At 44.0% G+C, this 25,826-nt stretch overlaps 2 protein-coding genes across 2 annotated transcripts; one reads left to right on the top strand and one right to left on the bottom strand.

The window, feature by feature from the left end:
* Positions 1-319: 319 nt before the first annotated feature.
* On the bottom strand, positions 320-20,569 carry DNTTIP1 (deoxynucleotidyltransferase terminal interacting protein 1). The gene is made up of 13 exons (XM_036902152.2): positions 20,379-20,569; positions 19,758-19,828; positions 18,998-19,094; positions 14,799-14,897; positions 9,715-9,783; positions 9,397-9,453; positions 9,081-9,139; positions 8,145-8,190; positions 5,916-5,974; positions 5,754-5,814; positions 2,397-2,468; positions 796-851; positions 320-698 (listed from the first exon to the last, which is right to left on the bottom strand). Exons 1-13 carry the CDS (start codon positions 20,481-20,483, stop codon positions 560-562), a joined length of 990 nt encoding a protein of 329 aa, XP_036758047.1. The 5' UTR covers positions 20,484-20,569; the 3' UTR covers positions 320-559.
* A 2,244-nt stretch (positions 20,570-22,813) lies between these two features.
* WFDC3 (WAP four-disulfide core domain 3) lies at positions 22,814-24,282 on the top strand. The gene is given in 2 exon segments (XM_057503288.1): positions 22,814-22,955; positions 24,173-24,282. Coding segments are annotated over 2 exon segments (252 nt in total).
* The last annotated feature ends 1,544 nt before the right edge of the window (positions 24,283-25,826 follow it).

The raw sequence follows: 25,826 nt of genomic DNA, 5'->3' as shown, positions 1-25,826 counted from the left end.
GCTGTGTGACCTTGGGCACATCACTTACTGTTTTAACCTGTGAAATGGGGGTAATAGAAGCCACTTTTTCTTCTGGTCTGTCATCAACCCCCCATAGTGTCAGCTATCCTATTCTACTTTCATACCTTGGTTGGGTGAAGAAATAGGGAAGGTAGGCACGATACATGGTGATTCGTTTCATCTCCTAAAGCAAATATGCATGGGGCAGTGGGACCTTCCTAGGTCTAACTTGGAATAGGGTAGTTACCAGGTCCTTTTTTCCCATTCCCACTTCTACAACCCTTGATGGTTTGTCAGCCCCCATAAAGCAGACCAAATAGCAGGCTCGCCGTCTGTGTTTATTACAAACTATTTACAAGCTATCTTACCCCAATAACTTTACAAAGGTCTAACTACATGCCAGTCTGGGGGTGCTCTGCAGTGAGTCACTACAAACTAGCCCAGGCACAGCTTAATGCTGCTGAGATCATCTAGGAGCAGTCCCAGCAGTGGCCTCACCCGTATGTGGGTTATGAGGGCCATGGAGGGGAGCTGCCAAGTGTCCCCAGGGGAGTGGGCTTCAGGTTTGTGAAGATGCTCCAACAGCGCGATGCTCATTCTCTGTCCGTAGTGTCTCCATGTACTTTTTCATCTTCTCAACTATCCAGGAGGGTAGGACAAAGGACTTCAGCTCCTCTAACTTCAGGTCCAGGCATCCTCTGGAACAGACATGGAGGAGAATGTAGACCCAAGATCATCCCAGGGTCTGCTGTGGGTAGGTCAGGGGGCAGGCAGGAGACAGACCACTTGTTTTACCTGTAGTCATCGCTGGCAGCGAGGTCCCGGATGTCCTCCTCAATGAGGAGGTAGGCCTGGGGCAGGAGCAAAGGAGAGTGGTCACTGCTTCAGACTGATTTCAGTCCAAATTAGTAACACTTTATTAAACATCTGCTTAATTTAAGGGCTGAAAGGGTAGGGGGCATAGTTTACAATTTCGTAGGGGAGAGTTAACTAGGGAGAGACTGGGAAATATAGTTCCTTGCACCAACATCTCACTCAAATAGAAAGTACGGGTGGAGGAGTGGGGACTGGTGACTACTTGATTTATAGCCTCCTGTTTTAAAGAAGGACCCTGAGTTAGTTTAAAGTGAAATGTCAAGAGAGCTAGTAAAATACACAGGGAAACAGGAAATCAGGAGGAGGAAGCCATACATTAACTCTAGGAACTAAGATAATTCGGTTTGGAACTTCATGGCAAAAGGAACAACACGAGGAACGGCACCACTGTCTAGTAACTGGGCTGTACTGCACTGGTGTCTGAAGACCTGCTTGGGCACAATGCCACAGTCCACAGTGGAGAAAGCACTCTCGTGAGCTTACCTGTAGGGGATGTTCATTACATGAGAAAGTCTTCTGTGGGAGAGAATTCCTTCTAGTCTTAGGGTTAGCAATAATTGTGTCCCTTGAATAGTAATTTGATTGTCTTCACGTTATGGGCACTGTGAACTATGTAGTAGATCAGGTGTCCTTGAGAAGAGGCTAGAGCTGAATTTGTGAAAACCCTTAAGAGTATACAGGTCTCCCAGGTCAGCAATGAACTAAAAAAAAAACCCTTTTAAAACTAATCTTGCTCATGGATTAATTCTAGAACCTCTCTTTCCCTTTCCTCCCTATTTCTTATTTATGCTATGTTGCATTTTATGTACCAATGGTAAGCACCCTGCAATCTTTTTTGAAACAGTATAGGGATAAATAGAGTAGTAAAATAACAGACAGCTTTCATTGTCAGAAAGAAGATAACATACTGGTTTGCAAGACCACTGGATTCTAAAAGGAGCAGTTTCAGCAGTGGAACTGAGTGAGTGGGAACACTGCACGTGATGGACAAAGCCCTCCATGATAGTTTTAGAACACATGTAATGATGATTTTCCTAAGGTAGTTGCTTGGTACGAGCTGAGAACTCTAAGTAGAGGATTCTGGAGCTGCCAGGTGTGGCAGACAAGTTTCATGGCATGTGCTAACTCCTCCTGACAAGGGATGCTGCCTGGAGCACTGTGTTGAGACAAGATTTATAGCTGTGTCTGGTACAAGGGAGTTAAGATTGATGAGTGAATCTGTCAATGGGCACAAGGGAAAAGTAGTGTTAAGTGTGTCTTGTACCTGCACAGCTAATACAATCTGAATATGGGGGATGATGTGGGACAGTGAGGGGGTGGTGTGGGAGACCTAGGGACAGGGAAGGGAATTCTGGGATTACAGTCTCGTCCTTAGCAGGAAGGAGTGGGCCCTCTCTATCCTCACAAGTCTCCCTTTCCACATTCATCAGTCTTTGAGAGTCTCAGTGCTACCAATAACCAAAACCCAGTTCCCTCAGCTGGGGAGCTCTGTGGCAGTGGCACATGTCACCATTGCTTACCATCTTCCCCCCTGTTGCCCGCATGTGATGCTGCTCAGCCAGCCAGTGCTTGTCCTGGGGGTCAGCTGCATACTGTGAAGGAGGAAGTTACAGGGGAGACATCAGCCTGTGAGAGGGCTTTTCTCTTGTGGTCCCGCAGAATACCCTTGGCCCTTGAGCAGTTCTTAACAAGAGCTCTCCCTAGCCTGGTGGGTGTAGAGGGTGCATCAAACCCTTCTGAGCAGGCGGAGCCACACCCAGGAGGCCAGGGTATGGGTCCCAATTCCCAGAGGTTTAGTACACTTCTAATTCCTACCCCTTTCCTTTCTCAAATCACAGCATCTCTGGTAACTGGTAGAGACTGATGGCTATTATTTTAGAGCTCTAATCCTCTTGGAAAGGATGAGCTGAGGAGGCTTACAGCATGTGATTATTGTTAGATATTTTCTAAAACAAAAAATCAGGACATTTCTTGCTCTGGGGGAGGAGAAGAGCCTCATGACTAAGAACATGGTTTTAGAGTTAGACAAATAAAGTTTAAATTCTGGTTTCTTCCACTTATTAGATTGTGTAAAACAGAGAGTATTAATACTTATAGGGTTGCTGTTAAGAATACATGAGATACACACAAAAAATTCTCATCACACACAAAAATCTGTAACTATGTGAGGTGATGGTTGTTAACTAAATGTAATGTAATCATTTGACAACATATACATATGTGAAATCATTATCTTGTGCACCTTAAACTTATATAATATTTTATGTCAATTATATCTCAATAAAACGGGAAAATCCATATATAAATTTAAAAAAAAGAAAGAATACACGAGATAGCGCATAAAAATGGTAACTGACACACAGTAAGTGCTCAGTAAATGTAGGGTTTCTAAATTGTTAGAACATCTGAAATAGAGATCAAGCTGTGAAATCTATGGTTATTAACCTTTGGAGTTTAACCATCTCATTTCCCAAGTAATAAAAATTTTTTTTCCTTTTTAAAAATTGAAGAATAGGTGACATACAGTATTATATCTGTTTCAGTGCATAAACCCAAGTAATTCAAATATTAATAAAAAATTTTAAAGTGTTTTTCTGACCCAGCAATTTCATTTCCAGGGTTTATTTTTCAGAATCACCCACACATGTGCACAAAGATGTTTGGAACAGCCTCATGTACAACAGCAAAACTGTTGTAGAAAACTTAACTCCATTAACAGGGAAGTAATGTTATGGAATATCTATCCTATGAATTCTACATAGCTGTTAAGAATTAAAATGAGGGAGACTTAATTTAATAACATGGACAAATCTGTAGGATGTTATCTACTAGATTTATAGTGGTCAGCATACTTTTTCTATAATGACAGTCAGTAAATATTTTAGGCTTTGTGGCCACATCTACCTTTGTCACATATTTTTTTTAATCACCCTTTAAAAACGTAAAAACCCAGACTTGGACAAAACAGGCTATAGGCTGGATTTGGTCCACATGCCATAGCTTGCCCTGCATTAGAATGGAAGCTTATGCAGGCAAGAACTTCATATTTGTGTGTCTTGTTCACTTCTGTACTCTGGCACTTTGAGAATTCTCAGCATTCAATAAATATATGTTCAATGAATGAATGAATCTTTTGGGGAAAAAAATAAAATCAGAGAATAATATATATAGTCTGATCTCAATAACATAAATGAAATATCACACCCATATGTGCATCAGCAGGGGACTGAAAGATGCCACCATGTGGTTGGTAGTGGCCTCTAGGGAAGGAGAGTCAGAATCAAGGGTGAAGGGGAACTTTGTTTTATTCCCTATTAGCTTCTGTTTGAATATTTTTACAAGAATTAGTTTATATATTATTTCTATAATTTAAAAAATTTAAAAAGGAGAGGAAAAACTTGAATAATGCCTTTAGTAGGACAGAAAAATGGGCAAAAGATACAGTTTACAGAAAATACACTAAATGAGTGAAAAGATACTTATTGTCACTAATAGAAATTAAAAGTAAGACAACATTTTCCCTCTACTTCTTAGACTGAAAAGATCAAAATGAGAGAGAGTATTCACTGGTCATGAGAGTGTGGGTCAGGAGCTGATTACAAATGGTGGGTCTAAGAATTGGGAATGTATGCCGGTAATAATCCTTAACATTTGTTGAGCCCTTACTATGTGCCAGGCATTGTGCTGGGTGCTTTACTGCACTCTCTTAATTCTATCTACCCTAAAAGGTTGTTCTGAATCATTCTCATTTTATAGACGACAAAAGGCCCAGACATGGTGGAGCCCTTTGCCTAAGGTCACACAGCTAGTAAGTAATGGCAACAGGAGTGAAACCACACTCTTAACCATTGTGCAAGAGAAGTTCAAAGTAGGTCCAAAAGCACAATATATTTGGGGGACAATACTAGCAAGAGTCTTGGAAGAGGTGGATCTTAAAGAATAGTCCAGCAGAGTTAAGGGTTGGGGAGGGAGGTCATCAACAGCAGGATGGGAATGGCAGGAATGGAGACACTACCAGAGGAAAATGAAGTACCAAGCAGGTCAGGTTGTCTATGTGTTGGGAATCCCAGGATGTAAGATCAAAAATGTGGAGGAAGTAGGTCTGCCCTTAAAAGAACTTGAACTCACATAGAATGCGGTAGAGAGAGCCTATGATTCTGGGACCCCAGAAGAGCTGTATGTCTGGCAAGGGGTACCAAGTCTTATGTATAGGTGCAAAAAACCATGTCTTGAACACATGCACACTACTGTTTTTCTAATATATTTGGATGCTTTTGTGACTGATAAAATACAGATTCATTCTGGAGGGCGAGTGACTTCATGGTCCCCCCCACCCCAGTATTTTCTTAAGTAGTGGAGACGGAAGCACAACTGCTGAGTGAGGAGTCCCCTCTTTGAAAAGGGTTAGAACTGCTGCTTCTTCCAATCTCTTTATTTTATAGACAACTGAACAGGCTTTGCTGCAGACAGACCCAGATTTGAATCCTGACTCACCACTTACTAGGTGAGAAACTTTGGGCAAGTAAGTTAGCGTTTCTCAACCTGCCTTTATTTATTTATTTTAAACTGCCTTTATTTTTGATTTGTAAAATATGGATAACAATACCTCTCTTAAAGAGAAGTTCCATGAGATAATTCAAGTTTAGCAATTAAAACTGTGATTTGGTGCACAATAAACATATCTGGAAAGGAGCTATTATTATTGAAGCACAGAGGTGTTGAGTAAACTACAGAAGGTCAAGGTTAAGGGCAGGAGGGCAACTAGAACCCAGGTGTCCTGATTTGGGATAAGTGCTTGTTCCAAGCTGCTCTGCCATCTAGATTTCCCAGAGCCATCTACTCCCCCTGCAATGGCCTAACTCCCAGCACTCACCTACCTTAAAGAGGTATGGGTGCTTGATGTAGATTCTCCCTCTGGTGCCCCCCATCCCCAGGGCCCTGCAAAGTAACAGATGAGTGGTAAGGATTCCAGCAGCTGCAGGGCCAGTGGTAGACTCTCAAGTTTTCCCCTCCCTTCACACCAAAGCTTTTAGACTTACTTGTTGGCTCGAGATCCCAACACAAAGGTGGTAGATTCATTCAGCCGAGCTGGGTCCCACTATGAAAAAAGAAAGGGGCTGGCGAGGGTAAGGTTTATCTGGTGGGCAGGACAGAAACACTCCTCTTCCTGCCTCTCCTACCACCATCCTTGTCCATCACTCAAAACAGTTGATTCTAAAAACCGAGTGCGGACCGTATGCTAGGCCCTGTGCTAGACACAGGGATAGGTGATGAATAAAATTCTGCCTCTTCTCCAGGGGCCACAGACATCTCTACAGATAACTGTACCATCATGAGATGGACAATGACACAGATGAGTGCAGGGCATGAGGGAGCCAAAAGAAGGGGTAACAAGAAGGCTTCCTTGAAGAGGCAATTCCCAAGTTAATTCTGAAAGGATGAGCACAAGTTAGGGCCGAAGGGAGGAAGAAGGGGCAGCATGAACAGAGGCAGGGGAGAGCTGGCTTGGCATGTTGGAGAAACCTCAAGCATGGTGTTGCTAAAGGAAAGAGAGCAATTTAGGGAGTGGAATTGATGAGGCTGCTATCAGCTGAGAAGCAGAGAGGGGCTGGAGACCCTTTGTTTAGAGGTTTGCATTTTACTTTTCTGTAGGCCCTGGGGAGTTATTGAGGGCCTCTAAACAGGGACAGCCAGATTTGCTTTAAAGAGAGCTGACTCTTCCACAGTGTGGTTAATGGATTTGAAGTGCCAACACTAGAGGAAGCGAGAGCAGTTTAGAGCGTTTAATAAAGCATTTTTGAAAGAAGATGAGGGTCTGAGCTGGGAGAGCAGTAGGACGAACAGGAGCCCTGATATATTTAGGAAAGAGAATCATCCAGGATGTGACTGGATGTAGACAGGGGAAGGAAAGGGAGAGGGAAAGATGACTAAAGTAGATGATGTCAAAAGTCTATGAGGGACGATTCTGATTTCAATTTTGGATATGCTGAGTTTGAAATGCTATGCAAATTCTAGGCAAGGAGGTCTAGCACACAGTAGGAAAGAGAGCTAAGGGATGAACAAAGAGGTATGGCAACTTTAGCACATACTGGTCCCTGAAACCATAAGCATGAGTGACTTAGATAATCCAGAGAAACTTTAGGGAGTGAAGTGGGCCAAGGAGAGAATTCTGGAAAATACCTATTTATATGGGTTGCTGCTCAGGAAGAACAACTCAGAAGAGAGAAGGGATGTTTGAGGAGGAGCAGAATGATCTCAGAGAATGTAGGATCACTCTAAGGGAGCAGAATTTCAGAAGAAAGGTGTGCTCACCTCTCTGAAGGCAGAGAGGCCAGTCAGAGAAGAGGTGGGCCATTTCTACTGGACATGGCCTCCACAGGGCAGTAGAGCTTTCACCTACCTTACTGGGCTTCCATATATGATTTTATTTGATGAAAGAATTCTACTGCTAAAAGGGTTGTGAGCAGTTGTTCTGGAGGCAGTAGGGGCTAATGGTTAAGAGCACAGGCTTTGGTGTCAGTGGACCTCAGGTCTGAGACTTGGCTAGGTACGTGACTCTGAGCAAGTCTCTAAGCATTAATACACACTCAAGTGCATTTAAGTGTGTAACTAGATAAAATAATTTCTGCCCACAAGCAAGCTAGTCAGGAAAGAAAGCTCCTCGACTACAGAAGGGTAACAGAATCTATCTCATAATCTTTATAAAGATCAAGTGAGATAATTCATATAAAAAAATTTAGGGCAATGCCTGTCATATGTTAAGAAGTGAGTATCAGTCACATGGTGTGGGGGATTACAGGGAGAACAGTGTAGCACATAGTGACTCTGTGGCATCTTGCTGCACTGATGGACAGTGACTGCATTGGGGTATGGGTGGGGACTTGATAAAATGGGTAAATGTAGTAACCACATTGTTTTCTCATGTGAAACCTTCATAAGAGTGTATATCAATCATACCTTAATAAAAAAATTAAAAATAAATAAATAAATAAAATAAACATGTACAATTAAAAAAAAAAGTGAGTATTAGTGACCATTAGTGTTTACAGGGAGGTTTTGGTGAAGACTCAAGCCCTCTCTTTGTTTTGCCCCTAATTTCAATCCCTACTTTGAATCCTTCTGAGAGGCCAGATATGGAGGTGGGGGGAGGTGGAGGGGCAAGACAGCTCTGGGATGGTGTGCACACGCCTTCTCTGCCCTGGCCTCCTGGGGCGACCCAGAGCCTTGACTGAGTCTTCCCGGGATAGCAGTGACTGCCATAATCATACCTTGGGGCCTTCTCTGCGAATTGGTTCACAGGATTTTGGTTTCCATCTGATTGGAAGGAAAGAAGAGAGGTGAAGCACTCCAGGGTGAGGCCTGGGGCTGGAGGAAAGCTCGCTGTTGGTAGCGGGGGGCTCCTCACACACTCCCTTTAGCTCTGGCTGTGCTTCTGCCTAGTAACCCACTAGAGGAGGTACAAAGGCAAAAGCAATGGGCTTGAAGCCATTCCTGGACTAGCTCTAAAATTATGTAGCCAGTGGGCAAGTCCAGGAATCTCCCTGAGTTGTAGTTTCCTCATCTGTTGAGAGGAGATGAGAGCACCTGCCCTAACTGTCTAGCATTTGTGCGGAATTGGAGTGCTGCAGGTGGGATACAAATCTGAGGCAGGAGGATTAATATTATTCCATCTCAAGTGGTTTCACACTATCCCCATTGCTCTCAACCAGACCACTGTGGCTGTATCTGCTTTATGTATTGGACTTCCACATAAAGTTTTGTCTGAAAAGATTCTGTTGCTTCAAGAATCTTTGAAAATGACCACTGTGGAGGTGAGGCAGTAGTTTTGCCCCTGACTAGCTGATGACCTTGGGCAAGTAATTGTTTTCTTACTTGCAAAAATTAATTATACCTTCCTTAGAATGTGGCTGTAAGGATTAAAAGGTAAAGTACGTAAGGTGTTCAGACCAGTTATGGCACATTATAAGCATTCAATATCTACTAACAACAAAAAAAAACTGGTGTGTAATCTAGCTGGGCTGAACTGCTCTGGGGTAAAAACAGGGTAAAACCGTCTCCTTGCTGCCTTCTTTCCCTACCCCTCAAACCAGAGTAACCCTCCTCCATGGTAACTTAATCGCTTGGCACAGAACTCTGGCCTCCTCCCTTCCGGGCCCACTCCCCTTCCCACCTTTGGCTCTGAGCACGGGGCGGCCCCTACTTACACCATGCCGGCAGCTGCCCGGTCATTTGAGATCATGTGTCCAGGAGGCCGTCCCTTCCTCTGCCATAAAGAACAGCTGTCAGAGGCCCAGCCCTGTGGGAAGCCCCTTCCCATCCCACTGGTAGGTCCTGGGTCACTTGGTGGAGATAATTTTCCAAAGAGACCAAATGACTCTTGAGAGTGAAAAGGGAGAGTGACAGTTTCCAGGGTTCCTGATTCTTGTGCTCAAAAGGTCCACAGGTGCATTAAGGAAGCCCACTACCTTCTTCTGGAGCTCTAGATCCTCTTCCCAGCCAGAAAAAGTCAAGATGGTTTACCTTTCTGGGAATGGGGCTTCCGCGATGGGCACATTCCTCTTCTGCCTGCTTGGCACGCTGGAAAAGAAGGGAAGGGAGTCAGTGGAAGGCCAGTGCCTGGGAGCAACAGGTGCCCTGAGTTGCAGAAGACAGAGTCCCTGGCTTACATCCTCAGCCCCTCCCTGAGCCAGGCCTTAGAAGTCCTCCCAGCATAGATGCTATTTGGAGCTGGGCATACAAACGGGTGGTACATGGAACCTCCCTGGGCCCATACAGGTCACCTGCCTGCCAGCCTGATGGGTCTGCCCCTCCAATACCCCAGGACACAGTGACTCTGACCTTTATTCCTGGAAGCTCATGGATCGATCTGGGCATTATTTTTTCTCCATCAGGAAACAGTAGTTTCGCCTGAAGGGAAAAGACCAAGTGTTAACAGTCACTATTTTGGTGGGTAAGCCTTTCCACTTCCATTTTTATAGACATAACTCCAAGCTGGGATAAAACTTTTCTATGGTCAGGGCAAGGGCATCCCAAGATATGCATACAGGTATCTTAAAAAAAAAAGAAGAGAAGCTCAAGTAATTAATGATCATTGTTGAAAAATTAGAAAATGTTAATAAGCAAAAAAAATCAAAGCTGCAATATCAGTACCCAGAGAATATCATTAATATTGCAATGTAAATTATTAATTTTCATGTAAATATGTTTTCTAAATGCATTACTACAATATATATTCCTCAGTAAGCTGTTTTGCATTTCCTAAGTACTGAGCACCTAGTACATAAGCGCTGGAGACACAGCAGCAAGCAGCACAAGCAAGGTCCTTGCTCCTGTGGAGCTGATATTCTGTGGGTGATTCGGGCAATAAGCAAATAAATAAACATGTAGTCAAGATAGTTTTGGATCATGATAAATGCTCTGAAGAAAAAAACCCAGGCAGATATGACAGGATTATGAGAGGGGAGGCCTTGCTGGGAAGGCAGTGTCCAGGCTGAGATGGGAAAAGGCAGCGGCCAGAAGAGCTGAGAAGTGTAGCAGCAGGGAGGAGCATGACAGCCCTACGGTGGGAACAGATGTGGCTTGTTTGAAGAAGAACATGATGCCCTGGCAAGTAACAGGCGGCAGAGTGGTGAGTGAGGAGCGCGGCAAGGCTGGCAGGGCCTGTGGGCCCCTTGAAGAGCTGGATCCGGGGGCTTCCTGGAGCAGCACCACACAGCCCGAGCACGCCCCTTTGCTCTTGGCTGCTGGCCTTCCTCCACTTCTCTGGCCATCTTTCTCAGCCTTCCTTGCTGGCTCAGCCTCCTCAGTCTGGTTCATTCTACTTTCATTGGGTATTCTATCTGCTTTCACCTATGCTCACAGCTTCAATTAACATCTGTAAACTGATGAAGCCCTGGTTTATCTTCAGCTGTAGCCTCTCCTTTTAGCTCTAGATTTATATAACAGTCTGCCCCATGTCTATGCATGGATGTCCCAAATTTGCTAAAGTCCAAACTTGAGCTCATGATCTCCTCCAAATGATCTTTCCTTTTCAGTGAAGAGTATGCAAATCTCAATGTGTAACTAGGCACATGTTTGTATAGTAATTTAATTCATACTTATCTGCCTAATGAGGTTCTAAGTTCTATGAGAGCAGGAACCCTGTTTGTTCATTTGCCATTTGTTCATCCATGCATTCACTCAGTCATTCAACACACACTTACTGTATACATATTAAGAGTCATATTCTAGGGCTGGGAATACAGCAGTGAACAAGATCAGGTCTCAACTCTGGTAAAGCTCAAGATTTTAGCAGAGTTAGGAGTGGGAAGAGGCAGAAAATGTATGAACTATTAATAATTTCAGACTGAAATAAATAATAGAAACAAACAAGTGAAGATAAGAGATTACCTGGAGGCGAGGAAGGGAGTAAGATGGGGGCTACCTTAACGAAGTGGCCAGGGAAGGTCTCTTTGATGAGGTGATATTTAAGCTAAATGTGAAGAGAAGGAGCCAGCTGGGTGAAGAGTTAAGTGTGCCAGACAGTGAGAACAGCAAGTGCAAAGGCCCTCGAGCTTGGTGTGCTGCAGAAGCAGAAAGGACTCCAGCACAGTCAGAAGAGAGTCAGTAAGTGGGGGTGGGGGTGGGGGTGGGTGGGGTGTGAGGTGAAGTTAAGGAAATAGAAAGGGCCAGTTCACATAAGGCTCTGTGGGTCACAGTAGGGCATTAGAGCTTTACTTTGCCCACCATGGGAAGTCACTGAAGGGATTTAAAAAGGAGAGTGACACAATCTGATTCATCTTTGAAAAGATGGGTCTGACTATTGTGAAAACCGTCTGGAGGAAGGTAAGAGTGGAAGGAGCTTAGGGCTGAGATATCCATTTGGAGTTCAAGAGCAGCTAAGTTGGCTTCAAAGCCACAGGACCAGATGACATCACCTAGAGTGGGCCACGGAAGAGAATGGGTGAGAGGGCACAACTCAGGAATGCCCCCGCAGTTGGAGGCCAGGTGGAGAAGCTGAGCTGGCCCAGGAGGCCGAGGAGGGGCGGCCAGTGTGGCTGGAGCCAAGTCCAGGCCCTGGAGCCGAGGGAAGCGTGTTCCAAGAAACATGGAATGACCCACAGGGACGAATGCCGCACAGAAGCAGAGTTAGCTAAGGACAGTGGGTGTCCACAGGACTGGACAACATGGAGGTTACTGGTAACCCTGAAAAGAGGGGCTGCAGTGAAGTGGTGAGGACTGAAGCCAAAACCAAGTGTGCACAGGAATGAACAGGAAGTGACAAAGTGGAGCTATGGTGGCCCCTCTTCCCGAAGCCTGGCTGTAATAGGGAACAGAGAGAGAGTGTGGCAGCTGAAGGGGGTTGTGAGTTCAAGAGGGGTCTGTTTTTGTTCCCTGCTGTATTCCTGGTGCCCCAGTGAATGAACACATGTGTAAAAAAATACATTGGGAAAAGAAGGAAACTCATCAAAATGGTAATAGAAGTTATTGCTGGTAGTGAGATTATGAGAAGTTTTCATTTTCTTTTTTATAATTTGTATTTTTAAATTTTAATATAGCACTAGCATCAAGTGATATTTATTGAGTCTTTGTTACTGATCTAAATGCTTTAAGAGTATTTGCACATTTAATTACAAGAAACTTTGAATTAACAAAATTAATCAACAATCCTACGAGGTAGAAACTCCCTATTTTGCAGACGAGAAAACTGAGGCTTAGTATGATGTGGTAACTTGGCTGAGGTCACACAGCTAAGCAGTGGTATCTTGTATCTAGGCAGTCTAAATCAAGAGAAAGCTTGAATTCTTAACCAACATGCAAAACTTTTCTTAATGAATGTATTATACTTGCATAAATAAAATGCATAAAAACAACTACCCTGCAAAACAAAATTAAACAAACAAAAAACCCAAGGCAACGGGCTGTAGGTAAGATCAGCCATTTCTCCCTATGAAATACATGTAAAGGGGCAGCAATGGAGATTTGGGAATAACACTGAGATGGTCCTAATGTGGGATCTGATGTAACAACCAGCAAATCAAATCTTAATCCAACTCAAACTATTAAAAGTTACTCTAATTCTATCATGTCCAGCCTCAAGATTCTTTTAATGCAACAAGAAGTTCTGCATGCAGTTTAGACAGGGGACCCCAAAGAGCTTCCAAGTCCCTGGCCACCTGAGAGCTAGGCTCTGTGATGAGGCAGCAATATGTATTATGTGTAGTTTTGAATATAACTAGTATTTGTTTAATATCTAGTATGTTCTCTGTTGTATGTACCCACGCTGTGTTGTAGTTTATGTATACTGTGCCATTTCATCCTCATAGCAAACCACTGGTGGCAGGGAGTGGTCTTATGCCCAACTTTAGAGATGAGGAAATTGAGGGTCAAAAAGGTTAAGAGACTTCTTAAAAGTTTGATTCATCTGGTTTCAAGTTGGATGTTGGGCTTTCTGCCTTCCCACTCAGATTCTATGTGTTCTGACCACCTGATCTGGTCTGTACTCTGGCTTCCCAGTTACATCAGTATTGGAAAGGGGGAACCCTGCAAGGTAGACATGGGGATTCAGGAGACTGGAAGGTATAACCATTCACGGCATGTAGGTTATGCCCGATTCACTTCAACTTCAGTTTTCACCAGGCAGCTCTTCTGCTTAGAACTCCATACTGATAATTGCATTTGCTCTGCCTGATTTGGCCTCTGCTTACCTCTCCACCTCTGAGAACCAGTGACACTGTTTCTTTCTGTTCCTTAGAAATACTAAGCTCCCTTCTGCCCCTGGGCTCTGTACCCTTTAGCATACCTTCTCATTGCTTCCTATGCTTATAGCACTTACAGCAGTTTGTAATTACAGATCTATTGTGTGATTACTGAAGTAATGTCAGGGCTCTGGGGGCTATGTCTGTTTTGCACAGCACTGCTGGGGCCTAGAATAGCATTGGGCATATAGTTGGCTCTCAATACATATCAGCTGAAGATTTAAATAAATTCAAGAAAGTGTTGTGGGATGTGAGAGTGAAGGTTTTATCAATTTAATCTTGATTCAGCTCAGACTTTTAAGAAATTAGCAAACTTCCATGTTTTATTGCCAGCAAATATTACAACTGATGATAATATACTATATTCCCAGAGTCAATTAGGGAGCTGGCCTCTTATGAATTTGGTGAACTTACATTTAATATTCTATAAGAATCACATCGGCTTTCACTGCACTGACAGGATGGAGTTCTGCCCTTTTAAAGCTGAGGTCCAGGCCCTGGTCTTGCTCTTTTCTGTGGCTCTGCCTGAGTAGTTGGCTAGCCAGTCTCCCAGAAGACACTACTCTTTCTTACCTCATGATAATCACCCTCATAGGACTGAACTCAAACCAGCCCTGGTGGCTCTGATTATGAAGAAATTTCCATCTTGACAGCTAATGGTTTCCTAGTCAAGCACAGAATCTGAGTGATGCTGACAATTCCTAGTAATCACAGAAGTTGACACATACAAACAGGTTCACTACTGTCTTGGGAACACAGCCACTTACAGGCCAGATGCCATGCCTCCTGACCACACCTCGAGAGGCAGGGAGGCAGCAGAGGTGGTAGTCCCTGTGATACCAAAAGGGGCTGTGACTACATGCAGGATCATCACCAAGCACTTGCAGAGGCGAGGCAGACCTTAGCTACTCCCATTCATGCTTGTCCTAAGCTACCACTTCCTCATCAAAGCACGGACTAAAACATGCCTTTGGAGATGCCAATGAACTACTGCGTGTGAAAGCATCTATCACGTACCTGGCACAGAGGAGCTACCTCCCTTCTGTCAGCAACAGCTCCAAGTCCTGCTTGGGTGTGAGTGGCTTGTTGGCATCCCCCAAACACCGGTGACGACAGGATCACATTTCTTAGCTGAGCCCCGAGCGCTAACCCTGTACCTGCACCTCCTGCCCCCTCTGGTCTCACTTGTTCTAGGCAGCTCCGACAGGCCTCCTGGGTCAGCTGCTCTGCATCCACCTCTTCCCCGACATTTTCTCGCACGTTCAGTGCTGCCTTCTGGAAGAACTAGGGAGAAGTACAACAGAGGACAAGGTCAGAGGTCCTACTTATTTGCATCAACTTGAAGGAAACAGACATAAAAGAAAAGCTCTTTTCCCACCTTCATATAGTAGGGAACAGTGATTTTGAACACGGCTTTGAGATCAGACAGATTTAGATTCAAATCCCAGGCTCTACTTCCCCATTCAATCCTTGTTTAAGGAGGATAATAATAATCATGGAGGTGCCCAGAGGAAGATCATTATGGCATTAATGTGTAAATAGTACAAAATCAAAGACTAACCTAAATGTCCAAGTATAGCTTAAATAAATTATGGTATATCCATATCACAAAGTAACAGGCAAATACTAAAAATCACAGTAAGGGTGGTATAGGAGAATATACTTTGACATGAAAAAGTATATTGATGATTAAATGTATTCATGCTATATTGCTAGGTGAAGGAAGCAGGGTATAAAATAGTTTGGTTGGTATAGTATGATCCTATTTATGTAAAATAGCAAAAGCAAACAGAGACAGAAGAAATATTAAAGTAACAGTGGTGACATTATGTATATTTGTATTTTTTTGCTTATCTGTGGTCTCTCAGTTTTATCATGTACATGGATTACCTCTATAGAAGAAATACAAATGCCACTGCCTAAGATAAACAGGTCAGACAGGCCAGAAAAGATGCAGAGAGTAGAAAGTCCTACTTGAACTCTGGCTTTGCCCATCCAAAGAAACATTGGTGGGATGCGAGGCATGAGACCAGGCCAGGGGCCCAGGATACCAGCAGCCCCAGTGGGATGGGGGAAAGAGAAGGCAGAAGGCTCCTCCACTAGGTAAGAAGGAGAGCTTGCGCCTGAAAACACCCAGGGAGAGGTGATGTAAGGCCCTGGACCCAGGCACAGGGAACACATCCCACTCATAGTGAGAATCCAAGTTGTGTTTCTGGGATACAGTGTCATTGAGAAAAATTCTGGAACCTATAACCAATTCTCCTACTGTGGGAGACAACTATGGGGATGCACTGTCTTTTTATATTTAGCAAGGTCAAGTGCCTTCATTGTTAACATCAAACCAAGGAGAAGAGTCTGAAAGCATTGGATTAGAAACCTCATGAGTTTAAGAATAAAATTCTTCAGGCCAAATTAAATGGAATGATCAGATGAACTTGACTTCAAAAAAGTAAAAACTAGAGATTAATACTGTTGTTCAATATTGATTACTGGCTGAGATCTACTTAAAATAATTTGGATACTTTATAATCAGCCTGTGAGGTGGGCAGTGCAATAGGGATGACTATAGTATAAGCTATCTTTGGGCCAGCTGCCTTTGGGCCTGAGAATGAACTCTGGTCATGACTAAGGCATTCCCGAACACTTTTGGTAGAAATACAGAATGGCACAACCTTTTTGGAGGGAAATTTTCTTGACAGAAAAATCTGTTTCCCCTTTTACCCACCAGTTCCATTTCTAGGAATTTACACTCAGAAATACTCTCATAAGTGAATAAAGATGAATATTTAAAATGTTTAGTGTTAACACTGTTTGTAGTAGAGAAAAAGTGGGAAACATCTGAATGTCCCAGAAACTACCTCATTAAATTGTGGTTCATTCACACAACTGACTACTCTACAACTACCACAGAACAATCAGGTTGAGCTATTATGTATTGACCTAGAAATATGACAAAATATATTGTTAAATGAAAATACTGAATTGCAGAACACTCTGTAAAATGAGCCTATGTAATTTTTTAAAGATGCACATGTGCATGCACACACACACACACAAATATGAGACTATATAGTTGCTGTTAACAGTTTGGTATCTCTGGGAGATGAGTTTTTAGTGACTTTTGGTTTTTACTTTTTAAAATATCTGTATATTATTTTCTCAATATTTTATGAAAAATTTCAAACATATAGACAGGTTGAAAGAACTATTCAATCAATGAATATCTAATACTCCCACCTCCACAGTTAACATTTTGTTACATTTGCTATCACATATCTACTGACTTATCCCTTTGTCCATCTATCAATCCATTTTATAAAAATGTATTTTTTAAAAGAGGCATGCATTTAGTAAACACAGAAATAAATCAACAAAGATTAATGATGTCTTAGATAAGATTGGCCATATCTAGAAGTTATCCTAAATATTTTTAAGAAAATGGAGAATGAGACTTGGGGAGGTCATCAAAGTGATCAGGGTTAATCAAGAGCATGAAGTCATCTGAAGCTGTGATGTAATCATGTCCTTTGTGCTTTGTCTGAAAACAAGTGTGATATAGAAAAGGAGCCCAGAGCCACAAATTGTATTTATCTAGCATTTGCCTAGGAGATAAAGTTCTTGAATCACTAACCACTATTGGCAAACAACAAAGAAAGGGCTTTGGAGGCAGGTGATCCTGGACTGAATCCTGGCCTAGCCTTTTCCTAGTGGCTTATTTTTGCACATATAAAGGTGTGGAGGTATGAAAACACCTGGCACATTCTGGAACATACAAAAATTAGGGGTAGTAATGACAGGGTATACTGGGAATGTGGCTGGGTCTGATCACAGTGGGCCATGTATGCCATACTGAGGAATCTTTATTTTACCCAGAAAACAATGGAAAGTTGCTGAGGGAATTAAATAGGGGAGTGAGACCACTGGATTTACATTTTAGAGCTCACTGGCAGCTATATGGAGGATGGGCTGAATGAGGGAAAGAACAGAGGCAGGTACAGATTATAACAGGAGCCTGGGTGGAAAATAATGAAGGCCTGAGCCCAGGCAGAGGCAGGGAAGAAGAGGGGCACACTTGACAGATGGTGAGGTGGGATGCACGGACTCCACGGCTGGATATCAAAGATGAAGCTGAAGAAAGAAGGCAGCATCCCTGGTTTCTGGTTTTTAAGTGAATGGTTGTCCTATTCAAACTTAACATGTCCAAAACCAAGTTTCTGATTTCACCTTCTTGTTCCTGTTTTCCTCACATTAAGTCAATGGTAATTCTATTTTGTTCTATTTTTCTCAATCACTTGGGAGTCATTTACTTCTCCTTTTCTTCTATCCTGAATATGCAAATCACCAGCAAATTCTATTGCTAAAAATATATCTGTTGCTTTACAATATATACAGAATCTGACTTTTTCCCAACATCTTTGCTGCTAATACCAAAGGCCACTATCATCTTAGGCCTCTTAACTCAGCCTCCTGCTGTCTTTTCTCTACATAACAGTCAGGATGACCCTTCAAAACGTTCATATCATGTGCTCCGCTCAAAACTCTCTAAGAGCTTCCAAATTACACATAGTAAAGTCCAAAGTTCTTACCACAGCTTCAAAGGTTCTGCATGAACTGGGCCCGTTACTTCTCTGATGGCCTATCCTACCACTCTTTTGGCTCAGTCTGCTCCAGCCACACTGGCTACTTTGTTGCTTTGACTGTGCCAAGCATGCTCCCTTGTTCCTTCTGCCTGGACTGCTTTCTCCCAGGTATCTGCATGGCTTGTTCTTTCCTCACTTTATTTGGGTCACTGCTCAGATGTGGCTTTTCTAGACACCATCTATAAACTAGCACTCCTGTTCCCCACTGGTCACGCTCACTGACATTCTCTAACATAGTATATATTTGTTTATAAAGGTCAAGGATATTGTTCATCTTGCTCACTACTTCATCTCCAGTGCTGAGAACAGTGCCTACCAGCATGGAAATTCTTCTTGGAATGAATAAACATAAGAGGAAGAGGTTTAGGAAGAAAAACAGAGTTTAGTTCTGAATATGGTGAGTTTGAAGCATCCATGGGACAGTCAGGGGGAGTCATGCAGAAGTTTATTTATAGGCCTAGGAAAGAATTTTATGTAACAAAAATGATGATGATATTAAATGAGTAATCAAAGTACTTGTTCTGTTCCAAGCACAGTGCTGAGTACATTACACTTAGTCATTTTATCTTCGTAATAGTTCAGCTAAAGGGGTATTCAAATTACCCCCAAAGAAGGAACAAAGTTCTGGGGGGTTCAGAACTGGAAAACTTTACACAATTGTGTGTACTAGAGAGAACCAGAGTGTGCAAGAAAGGACTGCCTATGAGTCTTTTTCCCTGTTAATTTTTTTATCGTTTGTCTCACCTTCATGTACTTGTTGAGGACAGTCTGGATCTCCTCATTGATGCTAGGCTGCAAGACAGCTCGGAGGAGGTCCATGGAGATGGAAGGGTCTGTGAAACTGCATTCAAGAGAGACACAGTTGGGGGCCACATCCCAAACATATCCTCTCCTAGACTGCCCAGTCAATTACTGATATAGGATCCGTTAATGAAAAATAATAGACAGCTTCTATTGAAAAGTAGCTGTATTCCCAGCTGTATTCTCTAGGCAAACCACAGAGATGTATGGCTTTATTTCCTTCTCACCATAACTTTATGAAATGGGTATTATTTTAGGAAATATAAACAACCATTTTAGTGAACAACCATTTCATCACTTCCCAATCAAGAAATATAATCAGCATCCCAAAGGCTCTTTTGTGCTCTCTCCCTCCCTGAGATGAATACTAGTATTAGCTCCACTTTCTTTTCTAACCTCCATACAAGTCCACCTCATTAGAGCCCTCAACCATGGAGCTGGTGTTAGGGATCTCAGGCACTTTTTAATCAATGCTCCCCACCCTACTATACCGGTTTTGTACAAGAGTTCAGTGTGAGACAGGGCGTGGGGGAGAGTGGCTTTCAAGGTCACACTAAAGTTACAGAATCTGAGTCTCCTCTTTCTTAGTCCAGTGCTCTTTCTACTGGCTGACAAGCACTTCTGAGTCCTGTGCAGAGGGGCCCCCAAGGCTGCCATCCAAGCCAATGCCTGGGACCTAAGTCCCACCCAGGGCCAGCCTTACCTTGTTGTCATCTGTGAGCGACGGCCCCTTCGCTGCACCTGCCGGTGCTTTATCATTAGGTTCCAAGGGTTCTGTGGGAACCAAGGGAGCAGGTGTCAGTGAGGCCCGTGACACTGGGGTGGAGGTGGAGGTTGAGTATGAAGTTAAACCTAGACATCCTTGCTTCTCAGGTGCTTTCACTACCTCTCTCACCTTGGGGTATGCGAGAGGGCAGCAGTTGGTAGGCCCTGCCTGGGAAGAGAACTGAGCAAGTTTCCTGCCTTAAAAGTCCCAACTCCACCTCTTCTGGAACGGCAGGAGGAAGGGAACCAGTGTTCACGGGGGCCTACTCTGTGGCAGCCGAGGTGCTGGGCGCTTTACCCGCATTTATATCCCGTCCCCACAACTTTATGAGACAGGTCCTAATCACCTCCATATCATAGAAGAGGAAACTGTAGCCCAGGGGGTTGACAGGACTGGCCCACGTCACCTAGCTAGGAGGGCGGCAACAGATTTTGAATCCAGGTCGTTGGACAGCGAAAACCCCTCGGCGGCGCCAGCCCCCGCGTTTAGTCCGCGGACCCCGAGGCCCTGCCCGCCCGAGCCCCGGCCCGGCTGTGGCCTCGTCGGGGGCGCCCTCACCTTGGGAACCAGCTGCCCCGCTGCGCCCGCATCTCCCGGCTCGGGGCCTACCCGCTCAGCCCCGCCGGGTCCCCGCGGCTGCTCGACATCGCCAGTGGCCCCCATGACGCCCCCGCCACCGCAACCTCAGTCCGACTCTGCCACCGGCCGGGAAGGGACCTCGTGACGTCACAGAAGCGCTCAATTCGCGGACCCGGAAGCGCGACGCGGCGCGCTGAGGAGTTACCCTGGGAACCAAACTCCCACATCTCGCGGGGTTCCCGGACGCCCGGAGATGTGTGTGTGGGGTGGTTGGGGCTTCCTCTCTGGACCGGTGGCACCTCGGGTGTGGACTGGGGGTTTTCAGTCAAGCATTGTTCTCCGGCTGGTCTGAGGCCGGTGGAGAAATGCAGGGCTGGATGAGGGGAACAGGTTTTCATGGGCTGGGTTGGGGAGCAGAGGGCAGTGTTATCGCGGCTCCAGACGTTCAGTCTTTGAAAACTGTAGATTTTAATATGCCCGTTTCCCGGCCCACATAATTGGACTGGGCCTCTTGCGGGGACCCAGAAACCCAACAAGATGGGTCTGGCCCGAGCCATCCAAGAATACACCCACCGGCTCTCTCCAAGCCTTGTCTCCAGGGGCCTCTTGCATCTGAGGCATCAGCATCAAGGTGGATCTCAGACCGTGGACTTCCCCAGCCCCAGGGAACTGGGCTTCTCTCCCTAGATGGGTGATTCTGGTGTGGGCTGGGGATGCAGGGACTTAACAGCTGTGGAGTACCTCAGACTCTCCATGGCTCGGCCTTAGAAGTGAGATGTCCCCGAATAGAATTAAATCCATTTATGGGTGGTAGAGAAAGTTGCTTTTACCAGGTCAAAATACGGGGTAGGAAAAAGTGCATAAATATTGCACTTAGAAAGACAGCTCAAATCCAGTCTGATACGGTGACTAAGAACATTGACTCTGGAATTGGACTGCCTGCCTTTGTTTAACTGCTTATTGTGTGACCTACGTTTCTTTCTGTGCCTCAGTTTCCCCATCTGTAGAATGTGGGATGCCTAACTCACAAGGTTATAGTGAGGATTGAGTTAAATCCTATGAAGCACTTAGAACTATGGCACAAGTAAATACCCAAAACAGTGCTATCTGTTGTTACTGTTCCAACAGCCATCACTTACTAGCTTTATGACTTTGGGCATTTTTTCTTAGCCCCTCTGAACTCTTTCTTACCTCTGCAAGGTTATTGTGAGGATTAAAATAAATAATGTACCTAAAGCACATATTAGATCATCAACAAATAGTCATTATCTCCACGTTCCAATATCAGCCTTAAAACAATAAAACAACTTTGTGGCATCAAGTTCTTCGGTCCTCTTAAGGAGGTTTTTACCTTGGGCCTTTAATGTCCTCTGCCTTTTAACCTCACTGGACTAAGCAGTATCAGTGAGCACCATTAGGTATTATGGCTGACCAAAGTCATAAGCAGGACAGATTGAAAAATAAAAAGAGGTAGAGGAAGAGGAGATAAAGAAAAAGGGGGTATATATGGTCTAGACTAATTGAGTTACGGCAGCTCTTCTTTTGGATCCTGTCAACTAGCCTTCATACAGTCCAAGAATGGACTGTGTGGGCCAGAGGGTACCAAGATGTAGGTTTTTGGTGCATTTGTATTTGTTCTGAACAAACTCAAATACAGTTTCACTGTAGCTTTTTGAGGATTTCTAAGTAGTCTGTTCCATTCTCTGCTTTCTAGGTTGCTAGGATGAACTGGAGCCACAGTGCATTTTATTAGCCTTGATTCTTTTGGTCCTTCCCTCTTTCATTTCAGCTGTGTTCCTCCAAAGTCCTTTGATCCTTTATTTGAGGGCCACCCTTACATTTTCCTAGCTACCCACTCTGTTCCTCTTTGGTGTTATGTATATTGCATTACAGAGTTTGATCACCACCATCATATGTGTCCTTCGTTGGTGTTAAAAAGAAACATCATAGGCCCATAATGGAGTCACTTAAATTTAAGACCCCCATATCAGTCAATCAAGATGTAACATCTAACCTAACTGTAGTTTCAACACCTTCAGGGATGTAACCTTTAACCAGCCAAACTGGAACCTTCTGGCAGTAATCCCCTTGGGGAGCCTTTCCCCTTAGGGGGATAACCTTGCCTAAACAGTGAATTCCTTGCTAATAAATTCTTTTAAATGCTCTCTCTCTCTATGCCTTTACAGGCAAGAACTCTGTAGCTTGCCAGAGTTCCCTTCTGTTTGCTAGAAGGGTTGCTACTGAGTCATGAATCATTTTAATAAAGCCAATTAGATCTTTAAATTTACAAGATTGAATTTTGTTTTTAACAGTAGTGCCAGGAATTTTCCCACACACCAGCTTGTCAGGAGAGCTTCCCAATCACTCTTCTTGTCAGGAGACTTCCTTGGGGAATAAATATTGTGAAAAGGAAGATGGGTTGGGTGTACATCTCTGGCTGGAGAGGGCCTCTCATTACAACTTTCAGCATTGTCATTTTGTTGAACTGTCTCTAATACCTGAAGGCCCTTCTTGCTCTTAGGTCCCTGACATCCTGGGCATCTGAAGGAGAGTATGGTGAGCTATCATTTGGGATCTCTGGCTAACTAACAGAAAGTAAGTAGAGAAGAAGTCACCCCCTGCCTCTTCCCAGAGCCAGGGGCCTCATTTATGGAGATGATCATTTGTGTAGGACACGATGTAGATTCTTGCAACAGCCAGGGTAGGTCTTCTTGGCTTTCTTTAACCTCTCTGGACATGGAGATATAACTTCCAGCCCGTCTTAGTAGAGGTTCTAGTTTTCCCCTAGAGCTCCTTAAATGAGAACAGGATCACCCTAAACTTTCTCTATCAGCAGAATGGTTGGATATTTAGTAGTGGTGGGCATGTTAGTGGTTGTGTAGGAGGAGGGGAAAGTAGTTGCAGAGATATTTTGGAGAGGCTCAAAGTCCTTGAAGTGCCCTTGGCTTCCATTCCCCATTTCTATAACTAGTCAGTAACCCCAACCTTGCGTCCTGTCTTTTGCAGTGAGAGAAGGAGAATGCCGTCCGGGTTGTGAAGTCCTATGCCAGAGGGGTGAATGAATCGTGTCTGGCTGGACAGAAAGGCTGCCCCAGACTGTGCGGTTGGGTCTGCCAAATCATTCCTAATGGTAAGTTGGCATGAGGGGCAAAACCCAAGGATGTTTTCTGACCTTTCCTCTGGGCTAGAACGACCAAGAGTGCTTCCAGCCTCCCCAGCTGGCTCCTGAAATCTAGCTTGCACCTCTTCCCCCTTTTGGGGCCTCTCCTCCTTTAATGACTCAGCATTCCCAGGTCTTTGCCTTCCAGCAGGAACACATAACTGATTATCTCTGTCTTGGACTTTGAACTCAGTGCTCCTGTGAGGCTGGAGGGCGAAGTTGTGAAGGGAAGCCTGTTTAATATAGTGATGAAAGGAGTAGACCCTAGGACCAGGCAGGCCTTTTAAAGCCTTAAGTAAGCCATAAATAGTCCTTTTTAAGTGTTAAATTGTTAAGCCTCAATTTCCTTATCTGTAAAATGGGGATCATTGTTGGTTCCTCATAGAATTGTGAGGATCAGAGGAGAGGTTCTGGGCACAAGGGAAACTCCCTAAATGTTACAATGTGAGCTAGTATCGTTGTTTCTATCATCTGTGCTTTAGTAGAAGAGTTGAGAGGCCTTAAGAAGCTCAGGGCTTCCTTCCTGACTTTCCCTTTTGCTATGCTCACCGGTGACAAGGCGCCATTATCTCTTTTTTGTGGCTGTCTCTCTATTTTGCTACAGGGGCATAAGGCAATTGTCCCAGGGTTGTTCAGAAACAATCCTGTTTTAAAAGGTGTGTCACTGAGGAGACATGTCCAGGCGTAAGGAAATGCTGTATTTCGGCTGCTAGAGCTATGTAGCCCCACTCTTCAACCAGAGGCTGGGTAAGAAACTGCGCCATATCCCGTGGTCTGACCTGCTTGTTTCTTTCTCAAATATGCACTGTTAAAACATAAAATTCAACCAAGTAAATTTGAAGATCTAATTGGCTTTAGAATACAGCAGCATCCCTTCTAGCACACAGAGGGCAGCTACAATGGGCTATAGGAAAGAAAGGTTTTTAAAGATAAATAAATGTCAAATAACGATATTGTACACCTGCAACCACTATAATATTGTATACCAACTACACTTCAATAAACAGCATATTAAAACAATAAAGGTAAAGAGACCACAGAAAAAAGAAAATAACTTATAAGCAAGGAAGGCATTGTTTAGGCCAAGATTGCCCTCCTATGAGGGAAGGGTCTCCCAGATAATTACCTCCAGGAAATTCCAGTTTGGCTGGTAAAGGATACATTCCTGAGTGGGTTGGAACTGCACTTAAGTTGGGTGTTAAATCTTGGTTTACTGACATGGAGACCATAACTTCAAGTGACTCCATTATAGGCCTGTGATTTTTTCTTTTGACCAGCACACACCATCTGACTGTTGGTTTTGCTTTACTTTGAAAAACAGTAATTGAGTGCCTGCCATATGCTAAGAACTTCCCTGAAAGTAGATACACAAAGGGTACCCTGACTGTGATGATTTGTGGTATGTGGTCCAGGCAAGCAGAGGAGGCTGCTAGAAGGGAAATCTCAGCATATCCTTATTTGCAGGCAGATTAAAAAGTTGTTGCATAATTCCCAATTCCCACTGTCAGTACAGCATTTTCTACTAAAATATCTTGAGAATACCTATTCTTCTCCCCACTCACTTGCTTCTGAGACTCGGTCCCTCTGTCCACACACAGGAAGGCCATCTCCTATTGGAAATGTGTCCTATTTTATTCTGGTTCTGGTAGAGAGAGGTGTTTGAAAGAGATTTCTTTTCTGAAAGGGCCCTCATGACCTAATTCATCATTTATACATCATTTCTTCAACAAATATTTGTTGAGTGTTTACTGTTTACCAGATGCAATGATGGGTTCGAGGTTGTTCCTCCTGGAGGTAGGAGCAAACTGCCCCCCAAAGGCTAATGGGGCTGTGAGACCAAAGGAAGAGGCTGACAAGTCCACTGGAATTCAACAGAGGTTTATTATGGGGGAGCTTACCTACAGAAGCTTGTCCTGGATGGCCTCAAGGCGCATAGGTCTCTGCAGGTCTTTGTGTTTAGGGAGTCTGATTTATAGCGGCTGGGGAGAAAGGGCCTATGTGCAGGACAACCACTTGTGTGCACAACGGGACAGGGGCTGACATCTAGTATCATCACTGGAATTTAGAGCAAGGAGTCCTCCCCTAGGGAACAATTTTAATTGTTCCAAGCTGGATATTATCTAAAGAGTGCTAGTATGTCAAAGGAAAGGGAGTGTCAAGGTGATCCGTCCATCACTATGGCGGATCTGACAAGATGGTGTTACTCCCATTCACGGACAGATCCCATCCCTGCCTTCATCTGGCTCACAGTCTATTGGGGAGAAAGA

The sequence above is a fragment of the Manis pentadactyla genome, chromosome 5 (assembly GCF_030020395.1).
Source record: "Manis pentadactyla isolate mManPen7 chromosome 5, mManPen7.hap1, whole genome shotgun sequence".
NCBI classification, from domain to species: Eukaryota; Metazoa; Chordata; class Mammalia; order Pholidota; family Manidae; genus Manis; species Manis pentadactyla.
This window is presented reverse-complemented; position numbering and strand designations above follow the sequence as displayed.